Source organism: Grampus griseus (genome assembly GCF_964374135.1).
Source record: "Grampus griseus genome assembly, chromosome: 3".
Classification (NCBI taxonomy): Eukaryota; Metazoa; Chordata; class Mammalia; order Artiodactyla; family Delphinidae; genus Grampus; species Grampus griseus.
The window spans coordinates 76,587,762-76,615,064 of NC_139019.1; the positions used below are offsets into that span (position 1 = coordinate 76,587,762).

General features: G+C 39.8%; 2 protein-coding genes across 3 annotated transcripts in view; one reads left to right on the forward strand and one right to left on the reverse strand.

Annotated features, from left to right (window-relative positions):
- The window catches only part of SPATA9 (spermatogenesis associated 9), a 73,999-nt gene extending 61,379 nt beyond the window's left edge, over nucleotides 1–12,620 (reverse strand). Inside the window, 2 exon segments of the mRNA XM_082649810.1 lie at nucleotides 9,411–9,492; nucleotides 12,557–12,620. The gene's annotated coding sequence lies outside the window, so the exon portion shown is untranslated.
- A 184-nt stretch (nucleotides 12,621–12,804) lies between these two features.
- Nucleotides 12,805–27,303, forward strand: part of RHOBTB3 (Rho related BTB domain containing 3) — a 55,931-nt gene continuing 41,432 nt past the window's right edge. For both annotated transcript variants that reach the window (XM_082649803.1, XM_082649804.1), the window contains exons 1-3: nucleotides 12,805–12,973; nucleotides 13,154–13,379; nucleotides 21,313–21,499. In XM_082649803.1, coding sequence (XP_082505929.1) covers nucleotides 12,972–12,973; nucleotides 13,154–13,379; nucleotides 21,313–21,499 — 415 coding nt within the window. In that variant the 5' untranslated portion in view covers nucleotides 12,805–12,971. The remainder of the gene's footprint in view (nucleotides 12,974–13,153; nucleotides 13,380–21,312; nucleotides 21,500–27,303) is intronic.

Sequence of the window (27,303 nt, forward strand, 5' to 3'; positions counted from 1 at the left end):
GAAAGGAAAAGAAGCCTGTTGATATAGTTCATACAAGTTAGCTTCCTAGTATACAGAGCAGGGTGGAGAAGAGAGAAGAGCAGGCCTTGACAGGCAAAGAGTTAAACTCATAAAGAAAAGCTTGGAAATTATTACCATAAAATTCAGGAAGGTGGTCACCTACAGAGGGGTGAGAAGGTAAGGATACAGAAGGGACCCATGGGTTGGGTGTATTTCCTTGATCAGCAGGGTGGGTCAATGAGTGTTTGTCTTACAATTATTCATTAAACTATACATTTATGTTTTGTGCTTTTTCTGTATTTCATAATTTAAAAGTTTAAAGAAGAAAACAACATTCAACAATAAGAACTTGTATAATATATGAGTTCTAAGAGTCATAGTAATTTTCCAGGTGAGCAAGTTTGTAGCACTTAAGTCTGTCTAAAACACTAGAGAAATTATTATAGACAAGCATACAAGTCCTGACAAGTGAAAGAACTAAATAACTCAGAACTCAAAACTTGTAAAAAGTTCCTTCCAGCCAGAGGGGGAAGAAAGAATAGTAGCTGGAGACTTGGATGTGTTTAAACGCTGATAGTAAAAAAACAGTAGAGAGGTAAATGTTGAAGGCACAGAAGAAAGGGGAAATAGATGGAGCGCAGTCCCTCCAATGTCAAAAGGGGAAGCACACACAGCACCATCAGAGGGACTAGCCTTGAATAAGATGAAGGATATTTACTGCACTGTGACTGAAGGAAAAAGAAAAGGATGTATGTGGCTACATATCAATTTGTCAGCTTAGCAGTGGGAAGTTGAGGAGAGTTCCCCATCTGATGCTTCCTTTTTCCTCTGTGACAGAAAACATAAGGGAGGTGAAGGAAGAAAAAGATGCCAAAGTCAGAGATGGCAGACAGTGAGAAGGCTTGGACCACTTTGGAAAACAAGAGCATTAACTAGGTTTGCCAGGCAGTACCGAATGCCTGATTGAAGATGGAGACCATGAATTTGTAGCACCATTAATGTGCAGAGTTTTGTGGATTTCTACAGTAAAATGTAGCAACCCAGATATGCACAGAAAAATCAGACACCTGGATTGATCCAGGGTTGTTGGGGTTTCGGACTGAAGGACAATAGAACAAGGCACGTGAGGATAAAGACAGGAGATGTACCACGAGACCTCAAATGGATAGGGAAAGAAATGAAGAGAGAAGAGGGCTAGCAGGGAGGGAGAAAGTGGAAGGGTCAACGGTTTGGAGGTTCTTTGCGAGCATGAGCAGGGAGCAACCGAGTGATGGAAAAAAAATCACAGAATGTTGTATGTCCAGGCTGTAGAATGTTGGAATGCATTGTTTAGGTGTGAAGCAGTTGCAGATAGTGAGAACACCTAAGATCTGACCACGGGAAAGGTGGGTTGAAGTGGAGTAGAAGTGAAGGTCACTGAAGATGAAGAGGCTAAGATGTTGAAAAGAGAATTCATGTGGATACTGACATCATGGAGGACCATGGACTTCTTGGGGTGGAGAGACGAACAGGGAACAGTCTACGTGTAAGGGGGTGAGGTAGGGGGGTTGACTGGAAGTTTGCTCAGCAACAGGAGAGAGAGAGGGGAGTATAGTTTCTCTTGGGTCTCAGAGAACAGAAGTTCTTCAGGAGGATGGAGGAGTAATGGTCTGGTTCTCCCTTTCTACTCTGATTGGAATTCCAGAAGGTAAACTGGAAAGTTTTGGCAGAAAGGAAAGTATGGGCAAACCTAGATGATCAGGATAACGTATAGTTGGGCCTGTAATAAGGATATCGGGGAATGGAGCATGTTAGGTTGAACGGGCTATAAAGTTTTCAAGAAGAATTTCCCTAGAAATGCCCTGATATTGAGTAGTGGGTAGTACTGGTGGCCTAGATGCCAGGTTGGCTCTGGAAGGCTCCAAGTTTTTAGGTCACTCCTTGCTATGAGAATGTAGTAGTAAAACACACATGTGCATTATACACAGTTGTTTGCATACCAGTTCAGCAGGTTATCAGATTCCTTTGAAGTCTTTGTTAAGAACCATATTTAGAAGGTGGATTTGTGAATGTGGCTATTGGATAAACTTTGTTGCTAATTCCATCATGCAGACAGATATTAGCCTCTTCTAAAAGACTGAACCTGCCAATCAGAAGAGAAAACTCGAGAAAACTGATCAAGGCATAAATTGACTTAATGCAGTTTGCTCTGGAAAATAATGTCTCTATAACAATTTAATGCTGCCATAACTCTAATTAAAGTGTTTATATATGCAAAACATCTTTGGGATCAAAATGACCTGTACCTTAAGTGCTTAATAAATGTTTGTTGAACTGAAAAGGTAATACAGGGCTTCCCATGTAGACTTTCCTCAAGGAAAAAGAAGGTAGTCACGTATCCTAGATTTCTAGGCCCTTTGATAGTTAACCTTGTCATTATAAATGAACAAATTGGTATTCTAGTTTCTGCACAGCCCCTTTGTGCATTGGGTTAACACAAGCTTCATCTCTTGAGTATGATCAGCTCTGGACACCTTGACAAAATAAAGTTTCTGACTTGTAAAACCAAGGAATGAGCCCTGGAAAATGTGACTTGACTGAGGCAATGTCATCCTGAGGCTAGCCTGAGCAGCCCAGCTGGCCTCTCCCTGTGACATTTCTGGCATGGTTGTTTAGAACAGTGACTCTATTTAAATCAATTTGACCTCCTGCAATAAAAATCTTTGAGACCATGATGAAGTCATTAGCAAAACACTGTTGTAATCATCATTAATGCGAGACGACTGACTAAATTATTAGAAACCATAGTGAGTTAATAAAATACACTGGCTGAAAATGACTCCTAATTCTAGAGTCCAGCATGGGGAGTTACTAATTGTGTACAATTTGTGACTGTTCATGGGTAGCAACCTAGTAACAGACTGTTCCATTTTAAGGCTACAGCTAATGAGTACTAAAACTCTTGTAACAAAACAAAACAAAGGAAACACTGCTTTTCTTGTCAGTTTTGTATTTTTTGTATTATGTTATACTTCACTGCTTCCTGCATTATGCCAGGGTTGCACATTTCTGAGTTTCATTCTTTTTGTTCATGGAATCATAGATCTTTCCCAGAATTCTGAAGAGTTAGACATAATGACCCGTAAAAACAAGATTTTTTCCTACATGGCAAACGTTCCAATAACAATTACTGATTATCCTACTGTTTCTGTTCACCCACAAAAAGATAGTTTCTAACTAACCAGTTCAACAAAATGTGGTTTCTTTCCAGAAGGAAAGAGTTTTCTTGCCCCTCAGAACTTCATAAATTCTCTTTAAGATTTCATAAATTCTCTTTAAGTCATAAGGTAAACAAGGCCCATCCTTTAATTTTACCTGGTGTCAAGTAGTTTAACTATTATTTTTATATTAAATCAACAATGATACTATGACTTAATGACAAAACTTGAGAAGAGAAAAAAAAAAATCTGGGTTTGTGGTGGGGAACTTATGCTGTTACCTGGGTGGCAGGTTAGAGATGGGAATGTTAGGGGCTTTGCTCAAGTACCTCTCAGTTGGGGGATATTCAGTGGAAAATTTGAGAGGCTGTGCTTGCCACTGGGATTAGTTCAGAAGTGCCTTTGCTTTTAGTTTTCCCTATTTATCGCTTCATGGAGGAAGGTCTGAATGCCGTTTAATGTAGACTGAATTGCCTGGTCTCACCTTAGTCCTAACTCCAGAAGGAGCTTGTAACTAGTACTAGAACGTCTTGAGGAAGGACATGGAACAAGCCCCTTCATTAGCAGAAACTGTATTGGCCCTGTAGGAGTAGGGCAGTTATTGGGTGAAAAGGGGTTGGATCTGGCTACAGAGGGGGTGGGGGTCGGGGGGGAGGAGAAACTGTAATATCGTTGGAGAGATGATAATAATCACACAAGTCCAGACATTTTAGTTTGAAGGTGAGAGGAGACAGTACCCACCAAAAATAGTTCTCAAGTCCCAGATTTAGATTTTTAAAATTGAATGGGCTCTAGAAAGGAGTGTAGAGAGCAATGCCAGTAAAAATGTGCCCCAGGGGATCTCTAGAGAAAGTGAGAAGCAGGAAAAAGGGAAGACAAAACAACATCCTTCAGATAAGCTAGATGAGCTGTTAGAACACCAGAAGGACTATTCCCCAAGGATACAAGCTGCCAACGTAATATTTAATGGTATCAGTAGGGCTTTCCTCAGAAAAAAAGATCGCTAAGGGCTTCCCTGGTGGCGCAGTGGTTGGGAGTCTGCCTGCCCATGAAGGGGACACGGGTTCGTGCCCCGGTCTGGGAGGATCCCACGTGCCGCGGAGCGGCTGGGCCCGTGAGCCATGGCCGCTGGGCCTGCGCGTCCGGAGCCTGTGCTCTGCGGCGGGAGGGGCCGCAGCAGTGAGAGGCCCGCGTACCGAAAAAAAAAAAAAAGATTGCTAAGAAAATGTCAATTGTTGTTCACTGTAAAAAGAGTTTAACTGCAGACAGGATTAAAGACTCAGAAGTGAAAAGTAAAAAGCAAGTCTAGAAAAATAGAATCAGCAGTATTGTCTGAGGGCAGAAGTCACATTACGCAGCTAGTGATAGCTGTTGAATGAAAAAGGAGAACATTTGAAAGCATGCTTGTGAAATGCTCCAGTTGGGGTAATGCCCAATGGATGGCCATGGCAGAGATGCATGTACCTGAACAAGTAAAAGGAGTACAAGAGATGGGGAAGACTTGAAAGGGATTTGCCGTTGGAAATTGCATAACTTTTATTACAGTTAAAACTAGAGCCAGATGATAACAATCTATTTTTTAATGTATTCGAATTCTTCCAAAAGGAGGTCTATCAGCAAAGTATTATACCATTTAAATCTAATACCCTATATTTCTGTATGGCTACAAATGGAACATTTCACAAAATATTATGCATAAATAAATGACACAATCAATAGTGCTTGATTATGATACTCGCATATATATTTTTCCAGGGCTGAATAACAGAGCAGTCCTATTAAAGGCCAAACAACCAGGTTTCTTTGAAGTTCAAACCTTTGAAAAATGCTGGTAAGAAATGGGCAATCCTGATTCCAAGGAACAAATTTTCTGGCATTTTAAAGTAACATTTTAACTGAAAAACAGAACAATTGTTTGAAAAACATGATTGAGCACAATAATAGAGGTGGGTGGATAATATAAGTTCAAATGAACATTTTAGACCTTTTCCGAAAGAGCTTAGGGTAGTTGGATTTTGCACATACATAACATTCTGGATTCTCACTTTAGCTTCTCCAAACAGAATTAATGGTATTGCAGCCTTGTGGTTTAGAAGAAATCCACAATTTAGAAGAAAGCTGTTGGCTATTTCTCTGGGAAGATTTATCCAAGTAATAAAATGAGTAACAACTTTTCTTATGACTGACTGTATGGTTACTGACCCTGGTACATGACTTTGCTTAGGTTACTCTATGTGAAGTACTGCAAGCTATAGTTGTTTGAAAAAAAAAAAAAAAAGCTAATCTTGAATTTTGTGATTTTTGTGTAAATTTGCAAACTTTATCTCTCATTAGATTACTTAATACAATACAAATACATTTTTCACTGGGCTGATTTCTAGGCAAGTAGGTGTGCAGTTTATCTGTGTTACCTTCTCCTATCTTCCCTTTACTTCCTCTCCCACAGCTTTCCTTCAGCAGTTCCCAGTCCAATGCCCTGTTCTGCTTCCTGGCAGTCCAAGACTCCACTGTGGTTTCCTTCTAAGCCTGCTCTCTAAGACACAGCGTTAGACACCAGACCAGTAGTCTCCAAACTTTTCTGACTGAGTCCCCTACTGGAAAGAATTTTGAGCATACCCCCAATATCTTTATAAATGACATGCATGTATTACTGTTAATATATTATGAATACAATAAAACATACTGAAATTGAAAATTTTCAATAGATGAGATAAAGATGAAGTAAATCATATTTTAAATAATTTCAAAATGTATTACTAATAATACAAAATATACTTTTCTCTAGCATGTTATTGTTAACAAAGCCTTTTAGGGGAACAATAATTGAATATGCCTCATTATTCTTTAGATCTTGGGTCAACATTTTGTGATACAGCAACACAGATGTCTGCTTTTATGTTCAGTTTATTTAAAGGCTCTCTGAAAAGAATTCACAAAGATACGGGTATTTAAATGGAAGAACTGCTTCATTAGCTGGGTTGCTAAATCATACCTATTTTTCAGTCTCATCACTCATTATGCAAAGATTTTGGTTAAATCTGATGGATGCATTTCCATTTTACCTAATGTTACTCAAGTGGATTAAAAAATCCTATAAGATATCAGAGTTTTTATAGGTTACATGCATTTTCAATCGCAAAAATTACATATAAAGGGAAAATTTTCAAACATCAACATAGCATAGTGGGGACTTCCCTGGTGGCGCAGTGGTTAAGAATCTGCCTACCAATGTGGGGGACATGGGTTTGAGCCCTGGTCCAGGAAGATCCCACATGCCGCGGAGCAACTAAGCCTGTGAGTCACAACTACTGAGCCCATGCGCCACAACTACTGAAGCCCGTGCACCTAGAGCCCATGCTCCATAAAAAAGAGAAACCACCACAGTGAGAAGTCTTCACAGGGCAATGAAGAGTAGGCCCCCGCTCACCACAACTAGAGAAAGCCCGCACACAGCAATGAAGACCCAACGCAGCCAAAAATAAATAAATAAATAAATTAATTTTAAACAAACAAACATAGCATAGTCGGTAAGGACATAGACCCTGGAGCCAATTGTCTAAGAATCCCAGCTCCTGGATTCTTACTACTTGTATAGCTGTGGGCAAATTACTTAGCCTCTCTGTGCCAAAATTTTCTCTCCTGTAAATTAGGATAGTAATAGAACCAACTCAATAGGGTTATTTGAGAATTTAAAAAGTCAACATTTATAAAGCAGTTAATATGATATCTGGCATATACTAAGTATTATTTAAGTACGTTAAGAAATATAGGGAGACTTCTCATGCCCTGCTATTGGGAGTGTAATACTTAAAACCACTTTTGAAATCAGTTGGGTACTATCTACCAAAGTTGGAAATACACATGCCCTGTGATCTAGCATACCCACCAAGATATTATATTTTAAAACGAGAGTGGTCCTAGTGGCTTTGTTTGTAATAGGCAAAAACTAGAAATAATCCACATGTGCATCTAAAATGGGATGGATAAGGACTCCTCTGGTTGTCCAGTGGTTAAGAGTCCGCCTTCCAACACAGGAGAAGTGGGTTCCATCCCTTGTCGGGGAACTAAGGTCTCACATGCCCAGGGGCAACTAAGCCTGCGCGCTCTACAGCCCGCATGTGCCACAACTAGAGAGCCCATGCACCACAACTAGAGAGAAGACCGCATGCCGCAACTAAGACCTGACACAACCAAATAAATAAATAAATAAAATTTTTAAAAATAAATAAAATAAAATGGGATGGATAAGAAAATGATAATTTATGTATCCACTGGATGCTATTCAGCAATACAAAGGAATGAAAGGAACAAACCACGGCTACATCAACATAAATGAATCTTACAAATAATGATGAGTACAAGAAACAAGATGCAAAAGAGTCTGTAGAGTGTGATGCCACTTATATAAAGTTCAAAGAGAGGAAAAAACAAAATATTAGCTTAGGAATGCACATATAGGTAGCAAAACTGTAAGGAAAAATAAATAAATAATCATCACAAAAGTCAGGCTCATGATTATCTTTAAGAAAAAGAAGAAAACTGTAACTGAGGAGGGGCACCTGTGTGTGTGTGGGGGGCAGTGTTTGGGTGTGTGCACCCTTGCATGAGTGGTGATAATGTTCTATCTTCTGGCCTAGGAGATTGCTTAGGAATGTTTATTTTATAATTATTTATTAACTACGTGCATAGGTATTATGCACTTTTCTGTATGGATTATATTTCCCAGTGAAGAAAAATCTTAAAACTGTTATACAAGTTTTCTTTCCACAAAATTAACCTCAGTTTCTGGCTCCAGCTTCTTTGCTGGAATAACTGCTTATGAGATATACCTCAAATGAATTTCATGTGGTTGCTCTCCCTGTAATCTTAACTTGGAATCCTTCCTTTCTTTAAAAAAATTTTTTTAAGTCTAAGTAACTCATCCATCGGTGGTTACACTTACACAAGTTTTGCATAAAACACAGTTTTTATTTTTTTAAGTCAATTGTTGAAAATACCATTCAAAGATGTATTCGAGAAAAAATACCTTCTCTACTATAGCTTTCCTTTGGCGGCTCACAGAATTGTCACTTTAAAATGCATCTCATTATTGAAACACAATCTAGTAAACACCGCACTGAAACAGAATCTATCCAATACCATAATGTGAGACATATTAAAAACATCTGTGCTTTCCATTTAACATTATAGTAAACTTCCCACATTGTGTAACATGTTCCAATACTTGTGTCATTAGGCCTTTAGCAATGTTTTATATGCGTATTCTCAAGGTATTTGCTGTCAAAGGAATGCAGTTTCTTTTTTCCATCTGTGTTCCATGTGTTATTTCAAACATTTTTATCTTCACAAGAAGAAAACTATTTTCCCAATGGTATGTTGCTTTTTGACTTTTTATTTTTAAGGAAGCTCAGAAAAGGCTTCATAGCATTTATAATTGGTGAATTTTCTTTAAAGTATTGGCTTGAATCATACACTCCTTAAATATTTTAGAAATATTGTTGAGCTTTATGAGTTTGGATGTCTGCTTTTTAAGTGGTTAGCTAACAGTGATCAGTTCAGAACATCATTATCTGTAATACATAATTTGGGTGAAGATGTTAGTAAAAGTAGATATAAATTCATACTTAAAACAGTTTTAGAAATAATTTTAACTAGCATTGCCAACTTCTTGTCAGATCTAATTAGTCATTAGTTTTTCATCTTGCAGTGTGGCTCCAAAAAGGGTGCCAGAAATGTCAGCTCAGCCCATTGTGTTTGCCTGTTCTTGCATTATTAACACTGTCTCCACTGATCCATGCTATAATAGTTTACTTAAATATGATCTATAAATCCATCTAGTTAGATACAGAAACTGCAACATGTGGCAATATGTTAAAAGTGAACACAGGAGAGTCCTCCCCTCCCCACACAGTGAGCAGCTGTGCTACCACCCTCTCCCCAGAGCACCCTGAGTGCCTGCCCACTTAATGGATCAAGTTTGGGGTGCCACTACCAATCCTCACATTAAATATTAGTAGGGCTTAATTTCTTTCCCTCTTTGGGGGGGGAATATATGTATTTGAAGATAAAAGTTCAAATATCTTTTCTGGAATTTCAGGGGTCAACTTCTGTATCTTACACTCATATGTGGCTACATTTTATCTGGGGATAAGAACATCTATCAGAATGAATATGAAACAGTGGCATTCGAGCCAGGAAAATAGAAAAACATACTGTTTGGGCTGAAGGACCTTCCTTGTGTGTTCTGCAGTGACCTTGAAGTTGGAGGACATATGATAATCCAATTTGTTACACCCTGGTAAAAGTGCAAACAAACAGATAAACAAACACTTAATGCTACTAATGAGGGAAACTACAAATATATAAACCAAATAAAAATCGTACATAAAAGAGAATTAATTATTTAAAAAGTAGTCTTAAGATAATTATGAAAAGAATCTTTAAGATATCAGGAAATGGACCATCTGTGACACTGTATTAGACAAGATAAGTAATACTAGCTGCTGTAATAATTGACCCCAGAATGTCTGGCTTAACTCAATAAAGATCTATTTTCTCACCCATATCACAGTACAAAGCATGCTGTGAGAAGGCTCTGCTATAACTCGTCATTCAGAGACTCAGGCTTCTTCTAAGCTGCAGATCAACACATGGCTTCAAGGTTGACCCGGCTTCATCCAGTTGGTAGATGGATGGATGAAAAAAAATGGAGAAGGTCCACCTTCTCTTAACTGCTCAGCAGGGATCGTATTTCACTAGTGAGAACTAATTACATGGCCCTATCTACATGCAAAAACTTTGGGAAATGTACTTTATCTATGGGTTCCGGAAGAGGAAATGGGTTTGGTGAGCATCTAGACAGGCTTTTGTCATATAAACAGAGGTTGGTCTAGGGATTCCAAAGCTATAACTTGAGTATCACCAGGTCTGACTTTGGAAATCCCTTGGGAAGCCTCTACCACTCTCTTTTCTGCCTGCTGCAATAAAGGAATCAGAACACCAGCACTAATTTTAGCTCTTGCTGTTCCCTGAATCAGCCACGATCTTCCACATCTCTACCTCTGCATGTGATTTGTATATGACGTCTGTCCATTCTTTCCACCAATACTTCTAACCACTGATTCCTCCAAATCTAGCAAGCTTCTCTTCATCTTCTAAGACCTAACACAATGGTTACTTCCTCCATGAACGTCTCTCTGATGACACACAAGGCACATATCTCTTCTTAGCGTTCACTGAACTTTATCCATGTACTTTGTTCCTACCTCTATTACTGAATGCATAAGGCTGTATTATAATTTTTACGGAACAAGTATGTTTTCAAAAGGATTGAATGCATTAATATTCACAACACGGTGACCATTAACAATATTGAATAGATTTAGCTTCTCAAGGGTGAGGACAGAGTCTTATGTATCTTAGTATCTCCCATGCCTACCAGCACAGACCTGGCTCACATACTCAATAACTGAGGAAAAAATGAACACTGTCTCCCTTCCTTCCACTTCCCAGCAACTCTAACTCTTAACTCTCTCTCTCTTTCTCATATATATATATATAGTGGTGAAACACAAAATTTACCATCTTCACCGTTTAAAAGTATACATTAATATATGCACCTTGTTTGCAACAGATCTTTTAACTTTTTCATCTTACAAAATGGGAACTTTATACTCACAGAATTCCCCATTTTCCTCTCCCCTCAGCCCCTTAAAACCAGCATTCTGCTTTCTGTTTCTAAGAGTTTGACTGCCTTAGATACCTCATGTAAGTGGAATAAGCAGTCTTTGTCTTTCTATGACTAGCTTATTGCCCTGGAGATTCATTCATGTTGTAACATATGACAAGATTTCCCCCTTTTTTAAGGCTGAATAATATTTCATTGTATGTATATACTACATTTTTCTTTATTCATTCACCCATTCTAGTGTCTTTGTTTTTGACTTGTGGTTACTGGAGAGGATTGATGACCCCAGAGAAAAGGTGATCCTGTACTCTCAAAGATTTCAGGATGTTTTAGGTTCTAGAGACTAAAAGAGAAACTATACTGAGTGCAAAGGAAATTAGATTTTTAAAAAATCAGTGACAACATAAAGAATGCCCCCCATTATACCCTATTTGAGCATGAGAAACTATTAAACTACTTTCAGTTGAGCAACCAAGGGCCCATAATAAAAAGTAGTTCACATTCCAAAGGGCTCTTACCCTAGGCTTTTCACTGTCCTACTCAGCACCTCCTGTTTCATACCCTCAAAATAGCTCGGTTGAGAAAAGAAACAGCAACATTTTAAAGTCGGGCTAAATACATAAATAAATAAAAGGATAAACAAGAACTCTTTCAACACAGAGCACTTGTAAGAATTTTCATGTTTATGGAGAAGCAGAGCCCCAGAGTAAACTCTGGCCCTTCTTGGAATTAGTGGATTCCAGTCTTCATTTGCATTGAGGCAGTTTGAGGCCCTTTGGGGACATTCACAGCCTTTACTTCAGGGCGTTATCATGAAAGAATCTAAAGTATCCTTGCATTAGCATGATCGTTATTTTTTCAGCTGGTCCGAGGAGGTATTATTAAACATGTGGCCATAATATGTACAGAAAAATCTCCACGTAAACTAGCATTTAGCATGTAAACACAAACACCTCACTCGTAACTGGTTTCTAAAACTATCATAATAAGAACCTCAACACTTAAAAAAAAAAGCAAAAAACCCTTAAGTTTTTGGTAAAAGATGCCGAATATAGCTTGAAGTAGTAAATAATCCTTCTGAAGCGATATTAGCGAATTAGTTGCTGCGTGAACAAAGAACCCTTTCTGCACCAGGATGAATGTTGCCTTTATTTTTTTCCTCACAAGTATGATTCTAGAAAACAGCTGTACTACATGTTGACAAATGACAAAGCGGCAGACTTGCTAAAACACTTTTTGGTCAAGGCCAAGAGGGGAAAAAAAAAAAAAAAAATTGGGGCTGCTGGAGCGGCCAGCGAGCTGGACTCCCAGGGAAGCTGGCTTCCCTCACCTCTTTTTTTTTCCAGTCTTTAGGGAGCAGGGGCCTCACCGACCCACCCTCCCCTTTCCCCGGCTCTGGTTACAGCCTGTCGAGTTGAACAAACTTGCTGCAGGCGGATTGGCGATCGGGAGCTCTCGGGCTGGGGCGTCGTATTTATTAATTTATATTCCGCGGCGCCCCGCGCGCGGGCCGCTCTTTTGTACCCGGCCGCCGCCGCCCGGGCTTCGGGGCCTCAGCGAGGAGCGCGGCCCCCTCGTCCTCCCGACCCCCAAGGCCGGCACGTGCTGCTCCCGCCCGCCCGCCCGGCCCGCCCGGCCCGCCAAGGGGGCGGAGGCCCGGCTTTTCTCCTACCCGCTCTGGGCCAGAAGGAGGAGGAGCGGCGGCGGCAGCAGCAGCAGCAGCAGCCGGAGGAGGCGACTACTGACCGGCCGAGGGAGCGCGGCGGAGCGGGGTTACGGCGTCCGGCAACGCTCGGCGGCCGCCGGGGAGGCGGGAGCGGCGCAGCCGGCCGGGATGTTCCCTGGCACTTCCTGACTGGCTGGCCGCGCGCACACGGCCAGACTCGCACGCCCTCGGCCCCCGTGGCTCGCTCGCTCGCTGGCTCGCGCGGGCCCGCTCTGCGTCGGCCGCGCAGCGGGGGAGGTGCGCTAGGGGGGACGCGGCCCGGCATGAGTTGATTGCGGGTGGATACGCCGCGGACGGGCTCCTAGAAGCCGTGAGGAGCCGCTTTTCTCCGAGTCGCCGCCCTGCCCTTGGATTTGAGATCATGTATGTACGCGTCGCGGTCCTGCCATTGTCTCTACCCCAGCGCGTGCCGTGCGCCCCTGGGCGAGGGGCTCGTGCCCACCCCCGCCGCGCGCTGCCCCCCGCACTTCCTGTTGGGATGAAAGGGAGCCTCGCGCTGACCACGCGCCTTTTCTCCCTCTCGCCCCCGTCTCTGCCGTGTAGGTCCATTCACATCGTGGCGCTGGGGAACGAGGGGGACGCGTTTCACCAGGACAATCGGCCGTCGGGGCTCATCCGCACTTACCTGGGGAGAAGCCCGCTGATCTCAGGGGACGAAAGCAGCTTGTTGCTGAACGCGACCAGTACGGTCGCGCGTCCCGTGTTCACCGAGTATCAGGCCAGCGCGTTTGGGAATGTCAAGCTAGTGGTCCACGACTGTCCCGTCTGGGTAAGGGCCCGCAGCTGCTCTGTGCAGAGGCTGATGGAGCTTTCCTTTTCTTTCTTTCTCTCTTTTCTTTTTCTCCTCCCCCTTTTTCCCCTTTCATGAATGTGGACGTCTGGGTCACCTGGGGAGAGTTTTTAAAACATTTTGGGGAAAATCTTTGGTCCTTCGTTTCATTGGGCAGGGGCCAGCCTAGTCAGAGAACACTCTTAGAAGGGAAAAAGCCCCAGTGGGAATGTGAAGCACTTAACGCGTACACTTCACGACTCTGGGTTGTCCCTTGGTAGACAGATGACTGAATGTCCCAACCCCAAGGGACGAGGTCACTAAGTTTCACCAGCAGACAGCAATGTTTTTTCATGCCTACCCTGTGGGTGATATAAAATATTAGTGTTCTAAAAATAAAGATCTCTGAAAGCTCAACACAGCAAAAATACATTTCACTGGGGCGGCTCAGAAATAGGACCCCTGGAAAGGGGGCGGGAAAGACAGGGACTGAGAATTAATTTTAAACGATTCTTTTATAGCACTATCCACCTTTGAAAAAATTTAATTAGTGTTTTTAATTTTAATAATGCAGATATTCTTGATATATTTAGCCATTTCTTTTTAGTGACCTGTAAATCAGAAATATTGCTAATACTGTTTTGGGACTTGAAAAAGCTTTAAAATTTGCTATAATTAAAAGAAATCGTAATGAAGTTGATAAATGCTAGTCTAATTCTTGAGTGATAAAAGAAGAAATCTACTCTCTGACATGTATAAATGTTTTCAGTACACAATAGCATCATGTTTTGAATGTTTTCATGTAATCTTACTCGAAAGTTTCTGATTCTTTACTAGTATAAAACTTATGTTGCAGCTAAGTATTATATTTTATAACAGAAGAAAGTTTAATGTCTAAAAAAATACAGATATCATTATGTGAGATTTACATTTAAACTGCACTTTAAGAAAACCGAATTAGGGACTATAGGGAACTAATACACCTTTCCAAAGAAATGTACATAAAAACATTTCTTATGCAAATTTCCATATTACTGAAAGAAAAGATCACTTGCCCAAATAAATTTTCAGCTAAAGTAAATTTAATAGGCTAAAATAAATGAAAAATGGGCTTTTTCAATAACAGGGATGCTATTAAATTCCTAATTATGACAGTGCTGATGCTGATCATGGAAGCATTGGTAGAGAACTTACTGGCTGGAGTCCATGCAAGCAAATGAAACCCTTCTTTTACTTTGGTCATTTCATTGTGAAAAATCTTACAGTCTAAAAACTAATTGGTTCTACACTCAGTTGAACAAATGTTGAGTGAATAGAGTAAATAAATGTAAGGAAAATAAAATAAGCTGAATTAGGATGTTAGGTTAACCTTTCCTGCTTTTTCTTTGAGCAGTGAACTCTTTCCTTTTTATGTTGTTAGTTTAGCAAAAGCAAACACTTGTGATCCCATGGATTGTAGTAAATGAAATCTTCCAAATCGATTGAAATAAGCCTTCACAGTCTGGATTTTTTTGGTCTTAAGTTTATTGTTATGTTTTATTATGTTAATCACCTTTTGTTTGGTTAGACTCTGGCCTTTTTTAAGACATTGAGTTTGTAACCAGGCACAGTTTTCTGGGTTATAGTGGTCTTCAGACATAGTAGAATACATTTGTAGAGCTACTCTTTATGAGGTGCTTTTCTTCTCTTGGTGGTAAGTAAAAGCCCGTCAGAGATATGAAAGTTGATTGTATTCATCAGCTGGTATTTGCCATGTACTGAATCAGAATATGAAACATAGCAGAGCAGATAGAGCACAGGTTTTGATATCAAAAGGACCTGATTTCAGATCCTCACCTTGCGAGTTAGTGGCTGTGTTCCTGGGTAAAGTCACTCATCCTCTCCTAGCTTTATTTACTCTGTGTGTAAAATAAACATAATAATCCCTGCCTCCCAGAGCTGTGCTGAAGAATAAATGAGTTAGTATGTGTAAAGTTCTTAACATCTAGACGGGCATGTAGTAAGTAATCAATAAGCGGTAGCTACGGTAATAATAAAGTGTTTATCACAACTTTAGTATATCCGTGTATTGCTTAAATGAAGCAAAAGTAAAGTTTTCCCACACATCATTCAAGATCTCCACACAAATAAAGTACATAGAGGCAGCCGTGTTAGTACTTAGTAGATGCTGTATTGCAGCCTCACAACCAAGTAGAATAAAATTGTTGTTTTGCTGTAAAAATTAAGATTATTTTTCAACAGATGAGTTCCATTCCTCAAATGTGGCTCCAAGCCTCGTGTTGCATAACTGCCTAGAGGAAATCCTGGAACTGATTTACAAGGGGTGGGAGAATTTGATTTCCTTCATATTTCTAGAAACCAGTGGAGCATTTTCTCTTTGAGACAGTTTGAGAAGAAATGTAGCATTGTTTTCTTGGAGTTAGAGTGAGATAGTTGTGCTTCTCTTCCCTAGTTTTCTTCTGTATATCCGCAGCCTCACTCTGGATCTTTGCCATGTATACTTGGCACTTTTTAAATAAATGTGCTTCAAATTCATTACATGTAGCTTATTGTTTAGTATGTCTCTGAAACCCACCCTTTTTTGTTATATTATTATTTCATTTCTAGATCTTTTCCTGTTTACCAAAAATATTCCATAAAAAGCAATGAGATAATATATGCACACTTTTCTTGGGCAGGGTTTGAAGCTCTGATTTGTATTAAAAATAAAATTATTTATAGATTTATATCCTCAGTACCACAGAGTTAATGAAGCCAAAACCCATTTCCTCGTGACATTTTCCCTTAAATGTCTCCTTTTTCTTTCTACACGTCTCCAGTAACTCTGGAATTTTGAACTATTTGGAATGCAGAGAGCAGTTACTTTTGATTTGTTCTCTCAGAGTTAAATGGCTGCTTGATATTGGTCCCACTTAAGTTGAGTTTGTTCATCCCATTCATCTAACTTTGTCCTCTTTCTTTATTGTATTTATATACCCTTTTGTACGTATATACTTTGAGCTTGAATACTGTAACAGATACAGCTGGAACTGAATGGGTTTTGTGGTTTGGGATTTGGAAATTAGCATAGAGCTCTGCTGGGAAGCTTTCACATTTTCTTGATCTGTGTCCCAATTCACTTCTCCCTCCTCTTACATCCTCCACTAAGTTCAAGAATTTTGCCTTTGCTGTTTATATCCCCATAGTTTGCGTTTTTTTGTTTTTTGTTTTTTTTTTTGGTTTTTAAATCTTCCTCTAAAAAGGCTCTGTCCATCCCACTCTCAGTAAAGTATTCCTATCTAAAAATTCTGCAATTCTTGTTATGCAGAATATACTTGTAGGAAACGGGCAGGTTGTGAGGGTGTAGGGAATTGGGAGAGGCTTTGCTGGGGCATGGCGGTGTACTGGTGAGAAGAAGCTCTCTGCAAAAGGGCATTGCTGTGACACTTCTCCAGAATTTTCTAACAGGATAAAAGCTCTGTCACAACTGATTGATTCAAACCCTGGTTTGGACTCATATTTCAAAGTGCAGACTTTCATAGCCCAACAGTTTTGGACTTGTTAGCCATATCTAGCTGTCTATTTTCTTAATCTAGCTTTATTACATCCTAGGAATACATACCAAAGGCCACATGAAAGGACAAATAATGATTAATAGTTAACCAGAATGTGAGAAGGAAGCCACTTGTGCATATTTAGCAATGGTATTAAGGTACATAACGATATTTTTCTTTTACCACTATTCACACAGTAACTTTGAAAAATTATTTTTAAAATACCAAGGTGCAAAGTTTTAAGGAGTAGCGTCCGTAATAAATTACTTTTGGCCCTAATTCTAAATATGAATATTATTAGCTGTAGTCCAAAAGTAAACATTTCAAAATTGGAAAGGTTTATCCTGAATTTTTAATTGATATGAACAAAATACATGAATTGCACATATACTCCTTACCATGTTAACATCATCTTATAATACACACTATCTTTTTGTGGAGGCATACCCCTCCGCGCCCCTTGTTCCCCTCACATGCACACTACATATATGCAGTACTGTCCAAAGAATGGATAAAGTTGAAAAATATATATGAATTTTGAGATATGGATAAAATATATGGAACTCCACAGAATTCACAGGGTATTATCAATACAATCTAAATGACTGAACAATCCTGCATTATCTAACTGGGTCACAGAAAATCCTCTGAAGCTTCCTTACTCACACTGATGCTCTTGCATCTAATGCATAGTGTTAATTTTTGAAACTATTAGGTGTTAAAGCTATGGCATAATTTTATTTTATTTTATTGTATATGGTATTTTATTTATGTTTTACTTCATGTGCATAAATCTAGCATTCTGATTTTTTGTACTTAGTCCTAGTGGATTGTTATTTTTTTTAAATGTCTTTATTGGAGTATAATTGCTTAACAATGGTGTGTTAGTTTCTGCTTTATAACAAAGTGAATCAGCTATACATACACATATATCCCCATATCTCCTCCCTCTTGCGTCTCCCTCCTGCCCTCCCTATCCCACCCCTCTAGGTGGTCACAAAGCACCGAGCTGATCTCCCTGTGCTATGGGGCTGCTTCCCATTAGCTATCTGTTTTACATTTGGTGGTATATATAAGTCCATGCCACTCTCTCACTTCGTCCCAGCTTACCCATCCCCCTCCCCATGTCAAGTCCATTCTCTACATCTGTGTCTTTATTTTTGTCCTGCCCCTAAGTTCTTCTTTTTTTTTTTAGATTCCATATATATGTGTTAGCATACAGTACTTGTTTTTCTCTTTCTGACTTACTTCACTCTGTATGACAGACTCTAGGTCCATCCACCTCATTACAGATAGCTCAATTTCGTTTCCTTTTATGGCTGAGTAATATTCCATTGTATATCTGTGCCACATCTTTATTCATTCATCTGTCCATGAACACTTAGGTTGCTTCCACGTCCTGGCTGTTGTAAATAGCTCTGCAGTGAACATTGTGATACATGACTCTTTTTAAATTATGGTTTTCTCAGTAAAAAAATGCCCAGTAGTGGGATTGCTGGGTCATATTGTAGTTCTATTTTTAGTTTTTTAAGGAACCTTCATACTGTTCTCCATAATGGCTGTATCAATTTACATTTCCACCAACAGTGCAAGAGGGTTCCCTTTTCTTCACACCCTCTCCAGCATTTACTGTTTGTAGAGTTTTTGACAATGGCCATTCTGACTGGTGCGAGGTGATACCTCATTGTATTTTTGATTTGCATTTCTCTAATGATTAGTGATGTTGAGCATTCTTTCATGTGTTTGTTGGCAATCTGTATATCTTCTTTGGAGAAATGTCTATTTAGGTCTTCTACCCATTTTTGGATTGGGTTGTTTGTTTTTTTGATATTGAGCTGCATGAGCTGCTTGTAAATTTTGGAGAATTTTTTATCCTTTGTCAGTTGCTTCATTTGCAAATATTTTCTCCCATTCTGAGGGTTGTCTTTTCATCTTGTTTATGTTTTTCTTTACTGTGCAAAAGCTTTTAAGTTTCATTAGGTCCCATTTGTTTATTTTTGTTTTTATTTCCATTTCTCTAGGAGGTGGGTCAAAAAGGATCTGGTTGTGATTTATGTCATAAAATGTTCTGCCTATGTTTTCCTCTAAGAGTTTTATAGTGTCTGACCTTACATTTAGGTCTTTAATCCATTTTAAGTTTATTTTTGTGTATGATGTTAGGGAGTGTTCTAATTTCATTCTTTTACACGTAGCTGTCCAGTTTTTCCAGCACCACTAATTGAAGAGGCTGTCTTTTCTCCATTGTATATTCTTGCCTCCTTTATCAAAGATAAGGTGACCATATGTGTGTGGGTTTATCTCTGGGCTTTCTATCCTGTTCCATTGATCTATATTTCTGTTTTTATGCCAGTACCACACTGTCTTGATTACTGTAGCTTTGTAGCATAGTCTGAAGCCCGGGAGCCTGATTCCTCCAGCTCCAGTTTTCTTTCTCAAGATTGCTTTGGCTATTTGGGGTCTTTTGTGTTTCCATACAATTGTGTAATTTTTTGTTCTAGTTCTGTGAAAAATGCCTTTGGTAGTTTGATAGGGATTGCATTGAATCTGTAGATTGCTTTGGGTAGTATAGTCATTTTCACACTGTTGATTCTTCCAATCCAAGAACATGGTATATCTCTTGATCTGTTTGTATCATCTTTAATTTCCTTCATCAGTGTCTTATAATTTTCTGCATACAGGTCTTTTGTCTCCTTAGGTAGGTTTATTCCTAGGTATTTTATTCTTTTTGTTGCAGTGGTAAATGGGAGTGTTTCCTTAATTTCTCTTTCAGATTTTTCATCCTTAGTGTATAGGAATGCAAGAGAATTCTGTGCATTAGTTTTGTGTCCTGCTACTTTACAAAATTCATTGATTAGCTCTAATAGTTCTCTGGTAGCGTCTTTGGGATTCTTTACATATAGTATCATGTCATCTGCAGACAGTGACAGCTTTCCTTCTTCTTTTCCAATATGGATTCCTTTTATTTATTTTCTTCTCTGATTGCTGTGGCTAAAACTTCCAAAACTGTGTTGAATAATAGTGGTGAGAGTGGACAACCTTGTCTTGTTCCTGATCTTAGAGGAAATGGTTTCAGTTTTTCACCTCTGAGAACAATGTTGGCTGTGGATTTGTCACATATGGCCTGTATTATGTTGAGGTAAGTTCCCTCTATGCCTACTTTCTGGAGGGTTTTTATCATAAATGGTGTTGAATTTTGTTGAAAGCTTTTTCTGCATCTATTGAGATGATCATATGGTTTTTATCCTTTAATTTGTTAATATGGTTTATCACATTGATTGATTTGCATATATTGAATAATCCTTGCATTCCTGGGATAAAAACCCCACTTGATCATGGTGTATGATCCTTTTAATGTGCTGTTGGATTCTGTTTGCTAGTATTTTTGTATGTATGTTTATCAGTGATATTGGCCTGTAGTTTTCTTTTTTTGTGACATCTTTGTCTGGTTTTGGTATCAGGGTGATGGTGGCCTCATAGAATGAGTTTGGGAGTGTTCCTCCCTCTGCTATATTTTGGAAGAGTTTGAGAAGGATAGGTGATAGCTCTTCTCTAAATGTTTGATAGAATTCACCTGTGAAGCCATCTGGTCCTGGGCTTTTGTTTGTTGGAAGATTTTTAATCACAGTCTCAATTTCAGTGCTTGTGATTGACCTGTTTATATTTTCTATTTCTTCTTGGTTCAGTCTTGGAAGGTTGTGCTTTTCTAAGAATTTGTCCATTTCTTTTTTTTTTGTTTTTTCAATATGTGGGCCTCTCACTGTTGTGGCCTCTCCCGTTGCGGAGCATAGGCTCCGGACGCGCAGGCTCAGTGGCCATGGCTTATGGGCCCAGCCGCTCCACGGCATGTGAGATCCTCCCAGTCCCCTGCATCGGCAGGCGAACTCTCAACCACTGCGCCAACAGGGAAGCCCCTGTCCGTTTCTTACAGGGTGTCCATTTTATTGGCATATAGCTGCTTGTAGTAATCTTTCATGATCCTTTGTTTTTCTGCAGTGTCAGTTGTTACTTTTTCATTTCTAATTGTATTGATTTGAGTCTTCTCCCATTTTTTCTTGATGAGTCTGGCTAATGTTTTGTGGCATAATTTTAAAACAAAGTGTTCATTTTTAAGTACAGGTGTTTAAAGAGGTTGCTTATTCCATCAGAGTCTCAGGAATTCTCTAGATTCTATTTTATCACTACATAGTTGTCCAGGCTAAATGAATAAATTAAAAAATTTAAAGACTTGATAGACTTCAAACGTTTTAAATTTTACGTAGTTACTTTTTTAAAAATAAATTTTAAAAATGAATTCCAAAAATTAAAATATAGTAAAGAAGTTAATCTAATATGTTACAGTTTATTTCATGATGGATTTGAAGATAAGCAGACTAAAGATTGCTCTTTACATTTTGGTTTAGGACATTTTTGACAGTGATTGGTACACCTCTCGAAATCTAATTGGAGGTGCTGACATCATTGTGATCAAATACAACGTAAATGACAAGTTTTCATTTCACGAAGTGAAGGATAATTATATTCCAGTGATAAAAAGAGCATTAAATTCAGTTCCAGTAATCATTGCTGCTGTTGGTACAAGACAAAATGGTAAGTATTTAATTTTTCTTTTATATGAGAGTGCAGGTACCATATTAATTTTGAATAGCATTAAGCTTATTAATGATTAGTACAGTTTTTTTTTTTTGAAAGCAAAATGACTGGGTTTAAATGCCATCTGTTATCTCTTCATCATTGGATATGATAATGGGACATCAAAGGAAAGTATCACAAACTACTGCTGTGATTCTGATGGGTACAAGTTTGTCTTTTAAACTGCTGTTCTGTAGAAGTGAAGGAAGTCAGTAATTGTGTTCTTTTTGATATAGGAGAGGTATTAGGCTGACCCTGAGCCCTGGAAAACTCTTTTTGACAATCTAAGGGACTATTCAGTTGGGAAGGACAGATTGTTCCCATAAGGATGTGGGATTGGGAGCAGCATTTTTAGGTAGGTAGCAATGAGTGAGCTGAATACACTGACAACACCACCTAAGAGAGAGGATTGTTGACTCCGTAGCTGATGGGTTAATTTGGTTCAGTCAATTTCAGTAGTTGCTTCTGTGCATACTGTTGGCAGATATCTCAGGGTCAACTCAGAATCCACTTTGAATTGGTGGTATTTTATAGTTCTTAGTGGTTATTTCCTCAGTAAATGTGTCTTAAAATGTCATTTTTACTCATTTTTTCATTTTTATTGAAGTATAGCAAAATAAAGGACATTAGACTTCACTAATTTTAGAGCACAGTTTAATGCATTTTTGCACATATATACAGCTATGCAACCATCACATATCTCAAGATCTAGAACATTTGCCTCACTCCAGAAGCTTCTCATGCCTCTTCCCAGTTGATAACACCCCTCTGCAGAGATAATTGCTATTCTGACTTCATAGATTAGATTCTGACAACATAGATTAGTTTTATCTATTCTTGACCTTCATACGGATGGAATTATATAGTATGTAGTGTCTTGTGTTGGCCTAATTTCAGTTAGCGTGATACTTTTGAGATTCATCCATGCTGAACTTATCTGTAATACATTCTTTTTATTGCTGTGTATTATTCCATTGTATGAATACGCCATGATTTCTTTCTTTCTTTCTTTCCTTTTATTTATTTATTTATTTTTATTTTTGGCTGCATTGGGTCTTTGTTGCTGTGCGTGGGCTTTCTCTAGTTGTGGAGAGTGGGGGCCACTCTTCATTGCGGTGTGTGGGCTTCTCATTACGGTGGCTTCTCTTGTTGTGGAGCACAGGCTCTAGGTGCATGGGCTTCAGTAGTTGTGACATGAGGGCTTCAGTAGTTTGTGGCTCGTGAGCTCTAGAGCACAGGCTCAGTAGTTGTGGTGCGTGGGCTTAGTTGCTCCATGGCATGTGGGATATTTCCGGACCAGGGCTCGAACCCGTGTCCCCTGCATTGGCAGGCAGATTCTTAATCACTGTGCCACCAGGGAAGTCCCCCATGATTTATTTCTGTATTCTCCTTTTAGTGATGCTTAGGTAGTTTCCTAGGAGTAGGATTGTTGGGTCATGTGGTAGGTATGTGTCTAGTATTAGTAGATATGAATAAAGCAGGCCTGACCCTTCTTTGACCGTATGTCCCCTCTACTTCCCTAACTTTCTTTTTATTGCTGGTCATGATTCTTGAACAAGTCATCCACACTTCCTGAGTGCACTTCTTGACTTCCCATTCATTCTTCAGTCCACTACAGTCTGACTGACTTTCACAATTACACTGGGTTGGTTTTCACTCAGGGCTGCCAGTTATATGCCTATTGCCAAATTTAATTTACGTTTTAATAACAATCCTCTCTTTGAAATTATTCAAATACACCTCTCCCTCCACTTAATAAAGCTACTCTTTCTTTCCTGTTTGTTCTAATTCTCTTTCTTCTTTCCTGGCACCCTCATCCTCCCTTACACACATATACCAAATCAATACATCCAGTAGTTGTTGCCCAGGGTCCCATCCTTCAGCTTCACCTCTTGCTATTTACTGTGACCATGGACCTGCTAATCTGTTGCCCTAGCTTCCCCTGTATAGACACTGGTGATTACCCAGACTGTTTTTCTGGCTCCAGTCTCTCTCCTGACCCATGTCTCCACAGACATCTTCCTCTTTCTGCTGAGTTCCCTGTCTTGGTGAATGATGCCAAACCTATCCATTCACCCAAACTAGAATCATCCAACCCAACTTCCGTTCCTGTTCCCCATATCCAGCTGACTAAGATGCTCTTTTGATTTTATATTTTAAATTAACCTCAAATTCATTGCTTTCTTGGATCCAAACCAAGAATCATACCCCTAGACATATAAACAGTAATATGTATAAAATAGATAACTAATAAGAGCCTGCTGTATAAAAAATAAATAAAATTCAAAAATTCAAAAATAATTCATTGCTTTCTCATCATCTTCACTGGATTTCAGTTCCTAGTCATTTAATTATCTCTCATAATGACCTTCATTTTGGTCTAAAGAGGCAGTTCCAGATTTGCAGGATCTGAAACTTACGCAATTTTAGAGGTCCTTTGTAAGAAAAAAAACTACAAAATTACAGATACATATATGTATACAAATGAATATTTATTTAGAATGTGAAAAGAAACCACAAGAAATTACAACTCCGAAAAAGCTGTCAAATACCACAGACATTAAAAAAAGTTTCTATTGTTTAAAAACCTGGGCCTCCCTGGTGGCACAGTGTTAAGCATACACCTGCCAATGCAGGGGACACGGATTTGAGCCCTGGTCTGGGAAGATCCCACATACCATGGAGCAACTAAGCCCGTGGGCCACAACTACTGAGCCTGCGCTCTAGAGCCCATGAGCCACAGCTACTGAGGCCACAAACCACAACTACTGAAGCCTGCGCACCTAGAGCCCGTGCTCTGCAACAAGAGAAGCCACGGCAATGAGAAGCCCGTGCACCGCAATGAAGAGTAGCCCCCGCTTGCCACAACTAGAGAAAGCCCACACGCAGCAACTAAGACCCAATGCAGCCAAAAATAAATAAATAAAATAATTAAAAGAACAAAAAAAACCTGACACTTCTTTAACTTTTCTTATGTTTTTTGCGCTCACAGTCTTTGCATTTCTTCACATGATAACCACTTTTTGAGATTTTCTATAGGGAGAAGAGAATGATAGTTTTTCTTCCAGGGTATTTCTTCACTCTCCACATCTTTGTGATGCTGGGCACTTCGGTTTTTGTTGTGTTTGTTTTTCAGCTCTGCCTCTTTGTGTCGTGACGCCAAATTAGTCTGCACAGTGGGTGGAAGAAGCATTCCTGAAGGCCATTCATGTACCAAGACAGCTCGCAAACACTTACAAGGAAGTGACTACAAACCACAAATAATATCTCGCTAAACCTAAATTTAAATTCCCCTTAGCAGGATCCTAAAAATGTCCGTGGCTACTCCAGAGCTGCCTGATGCAAGGTGAAGTGAGCTGGACTGGAGAGAGACTTATGTCTTAACCAGACATAGTCAGAATATCTTATTTTGCAGATTTTACAAAAGCATACGTCATGTGAAAGGATCTAATGTCTAGGTTTCTCCCAAGGCTTGGAAACAGCCCACAAGGAAGGGCCTTGAAACTTAGGCTTCCTGGTAAATCAGCCTCTGGCCTCCTTTTCCTGCTTGGCTTCTTTCTGAAATGAATCCTCTCAGAATAATCATTCTAGAATATGTCAGATCATGGTACTCAATTCTTTAAAATCTTGAGAAACTTTCTTCTTTTTTTTTTTCTAACTTTTATTTGCAAAATTTCAAATCCAAGAAACTTGATAAGAATAGGACAGTGAACTCCAGAAATTACAAATACAAACACACACACACACACACACACACACACACACACTTTGTTTTGTTTGAACCATTTAAGAGTATATTGTAAACATTATGGGATTTCTTCAATCCTGATTAATTAAGCATGTCTCATCTAAGAACAGAGCCATTTTCCTATTAACCGTAATGCAATCATCACTCAAGAAATATACTATTACCTGTTATACTATTATTTAAAATATAACCCATATTCACATTTTTCCACGTATTCCAAAGCTGGTTTTATTGTTTTTTGTTCTTTTAATCCAGGATGAAATTAAGAACTATGCATTGCATTTAGTTGTCAAGTCTCCCTGGTCTCTTTTAATTCAGAACAGTTCCCAATCACCCAGCCTTTTTTTGGGGGGTGGGGTATCTTTCATGACATTTTTAAAGAATCCAAGCCCATTATTTTGCATGATTCCTTCAGTTGTGATAGCTGTGGTTACAAAATAGTGATTTCTTATCATTCCTTCTACACTTATTAGTTGGCATTCTTCTGTAAATAGGGCTTTCCCTTTTCTCTGCTCCCACATCTTTCTTTGAGTCACTATGATTCATGGTTTTTTTTTTTTTTTTTTTTTTTTTTTTTTTTTTGCGGTATGCGGGCCTCTCACTGTTGTGGCCTCTCCCATTGCGGAGCACAGGCTCCGGACGTGCAGGCTCAGCGGCCATGGCTCACGGGCCCAGCCGCTCCACGGCATGTGGGATCTTCCCGGACCGGGGCACGAACCTGTGTCCCCTGCATCGGCAGGCGGACTCTCAACCACTGCACCACCAGGGAAGCCCCCACGGGTTTGTTTTTTAAATTCAGTATTTTATAATCTATTCTTCTCATTATTCTTTCTGATACTCCAGTTACCCCAAATTTGCCTAGAGGGAGCCTCTTCATACTGTCTCCAATTAATTTGAGTCCTTCCTTGCTTTCTGGCACAGATGTTCCAGGCTCATCTTAGGCTTGGGCTGCTCTAGGACCCATGGGCCTCTCTACTTCTGCTGGGGTCCTCCAGCTAACCTCCCCTCATTTGCCCTTGGTCTCCTCCTCGACCCCCTTCATGAGGCAATGAGCACTTACATGTTGCTGCAGTGCATGAGGTCCCACCTGTCCTCCAAGCCTCAGCATCCCTCTTTGGTCATCCTGTGCGTACTGCCTGCAGCCCCTCAGGTGTTCCTAGTTTCTGGGCTGACGAGAGTCTCTCCTAATGTTTGAATGTTGCTGCATGTGCACACCTCCCTTCCTCCTCTCTCTTTCTCCCTCCCCCATCCCTTGCTTCCTTCCTTCCTTTCTCCTTCCCACCTCTTCCCCCTCCCCCTCATTATTTCATGATTTCTGTGATTTGGCAGGGAGAGGAGATTGCAGTGTGGGCTTAGCTTGCTCTCTTGAAAGTGGAAGCGATGTCTTCCCTTTTTTCTCACCTTCAGGCCTCAGCATGTGCTATACTGTGTCATGCTCTGAGTGGACTGGCCCTCAGCACAACCCCTGTCATATCTGCATAGCGAATTCATCCTTACCCTTTAAATCATTGCCTCTTCTGTGAAGCCTTTCACAATCCCCCAGGCAGAGTTAATTTCTTCTCCTCTGTTCCTATGGTGATTTTGTACACCTTTATTTTAGTTTTTTTTTTTTTTTTGGCTGCGTTGGGTCTTCGTTGCTTCACATGGGCTCTAGTTGTGGCGAGCGAGGGCTACTCTTCGTTGTGGTGCTCGGACTTTGCATTCGGTGCCTTCTCTTGTTGCGGAGCTCAGGCTCTAGGTGCGTGGGCTTTAGTAGTTGTGGCGCACGGGCTTAGTTGCTCCGCGGCTTGTAGGATCTTCCCGGACCAGGGCTCGAACCCGTGTCCCCTGCATTGGCAGGCAGATTCTTAACCACTGCACCACCAAGCAAGCCCCAGTACTTATAATTATCTGCAGTCGTATCTGTCTTGGCTCAGTTGACCATGAGTTTCATTTATCTGTGTATCTTTATATCCCTGCTATTTGAGGTGTGGTAGGTGCTCAGTTTGTTCAGTGAGTGAATGAATGGCTTTAT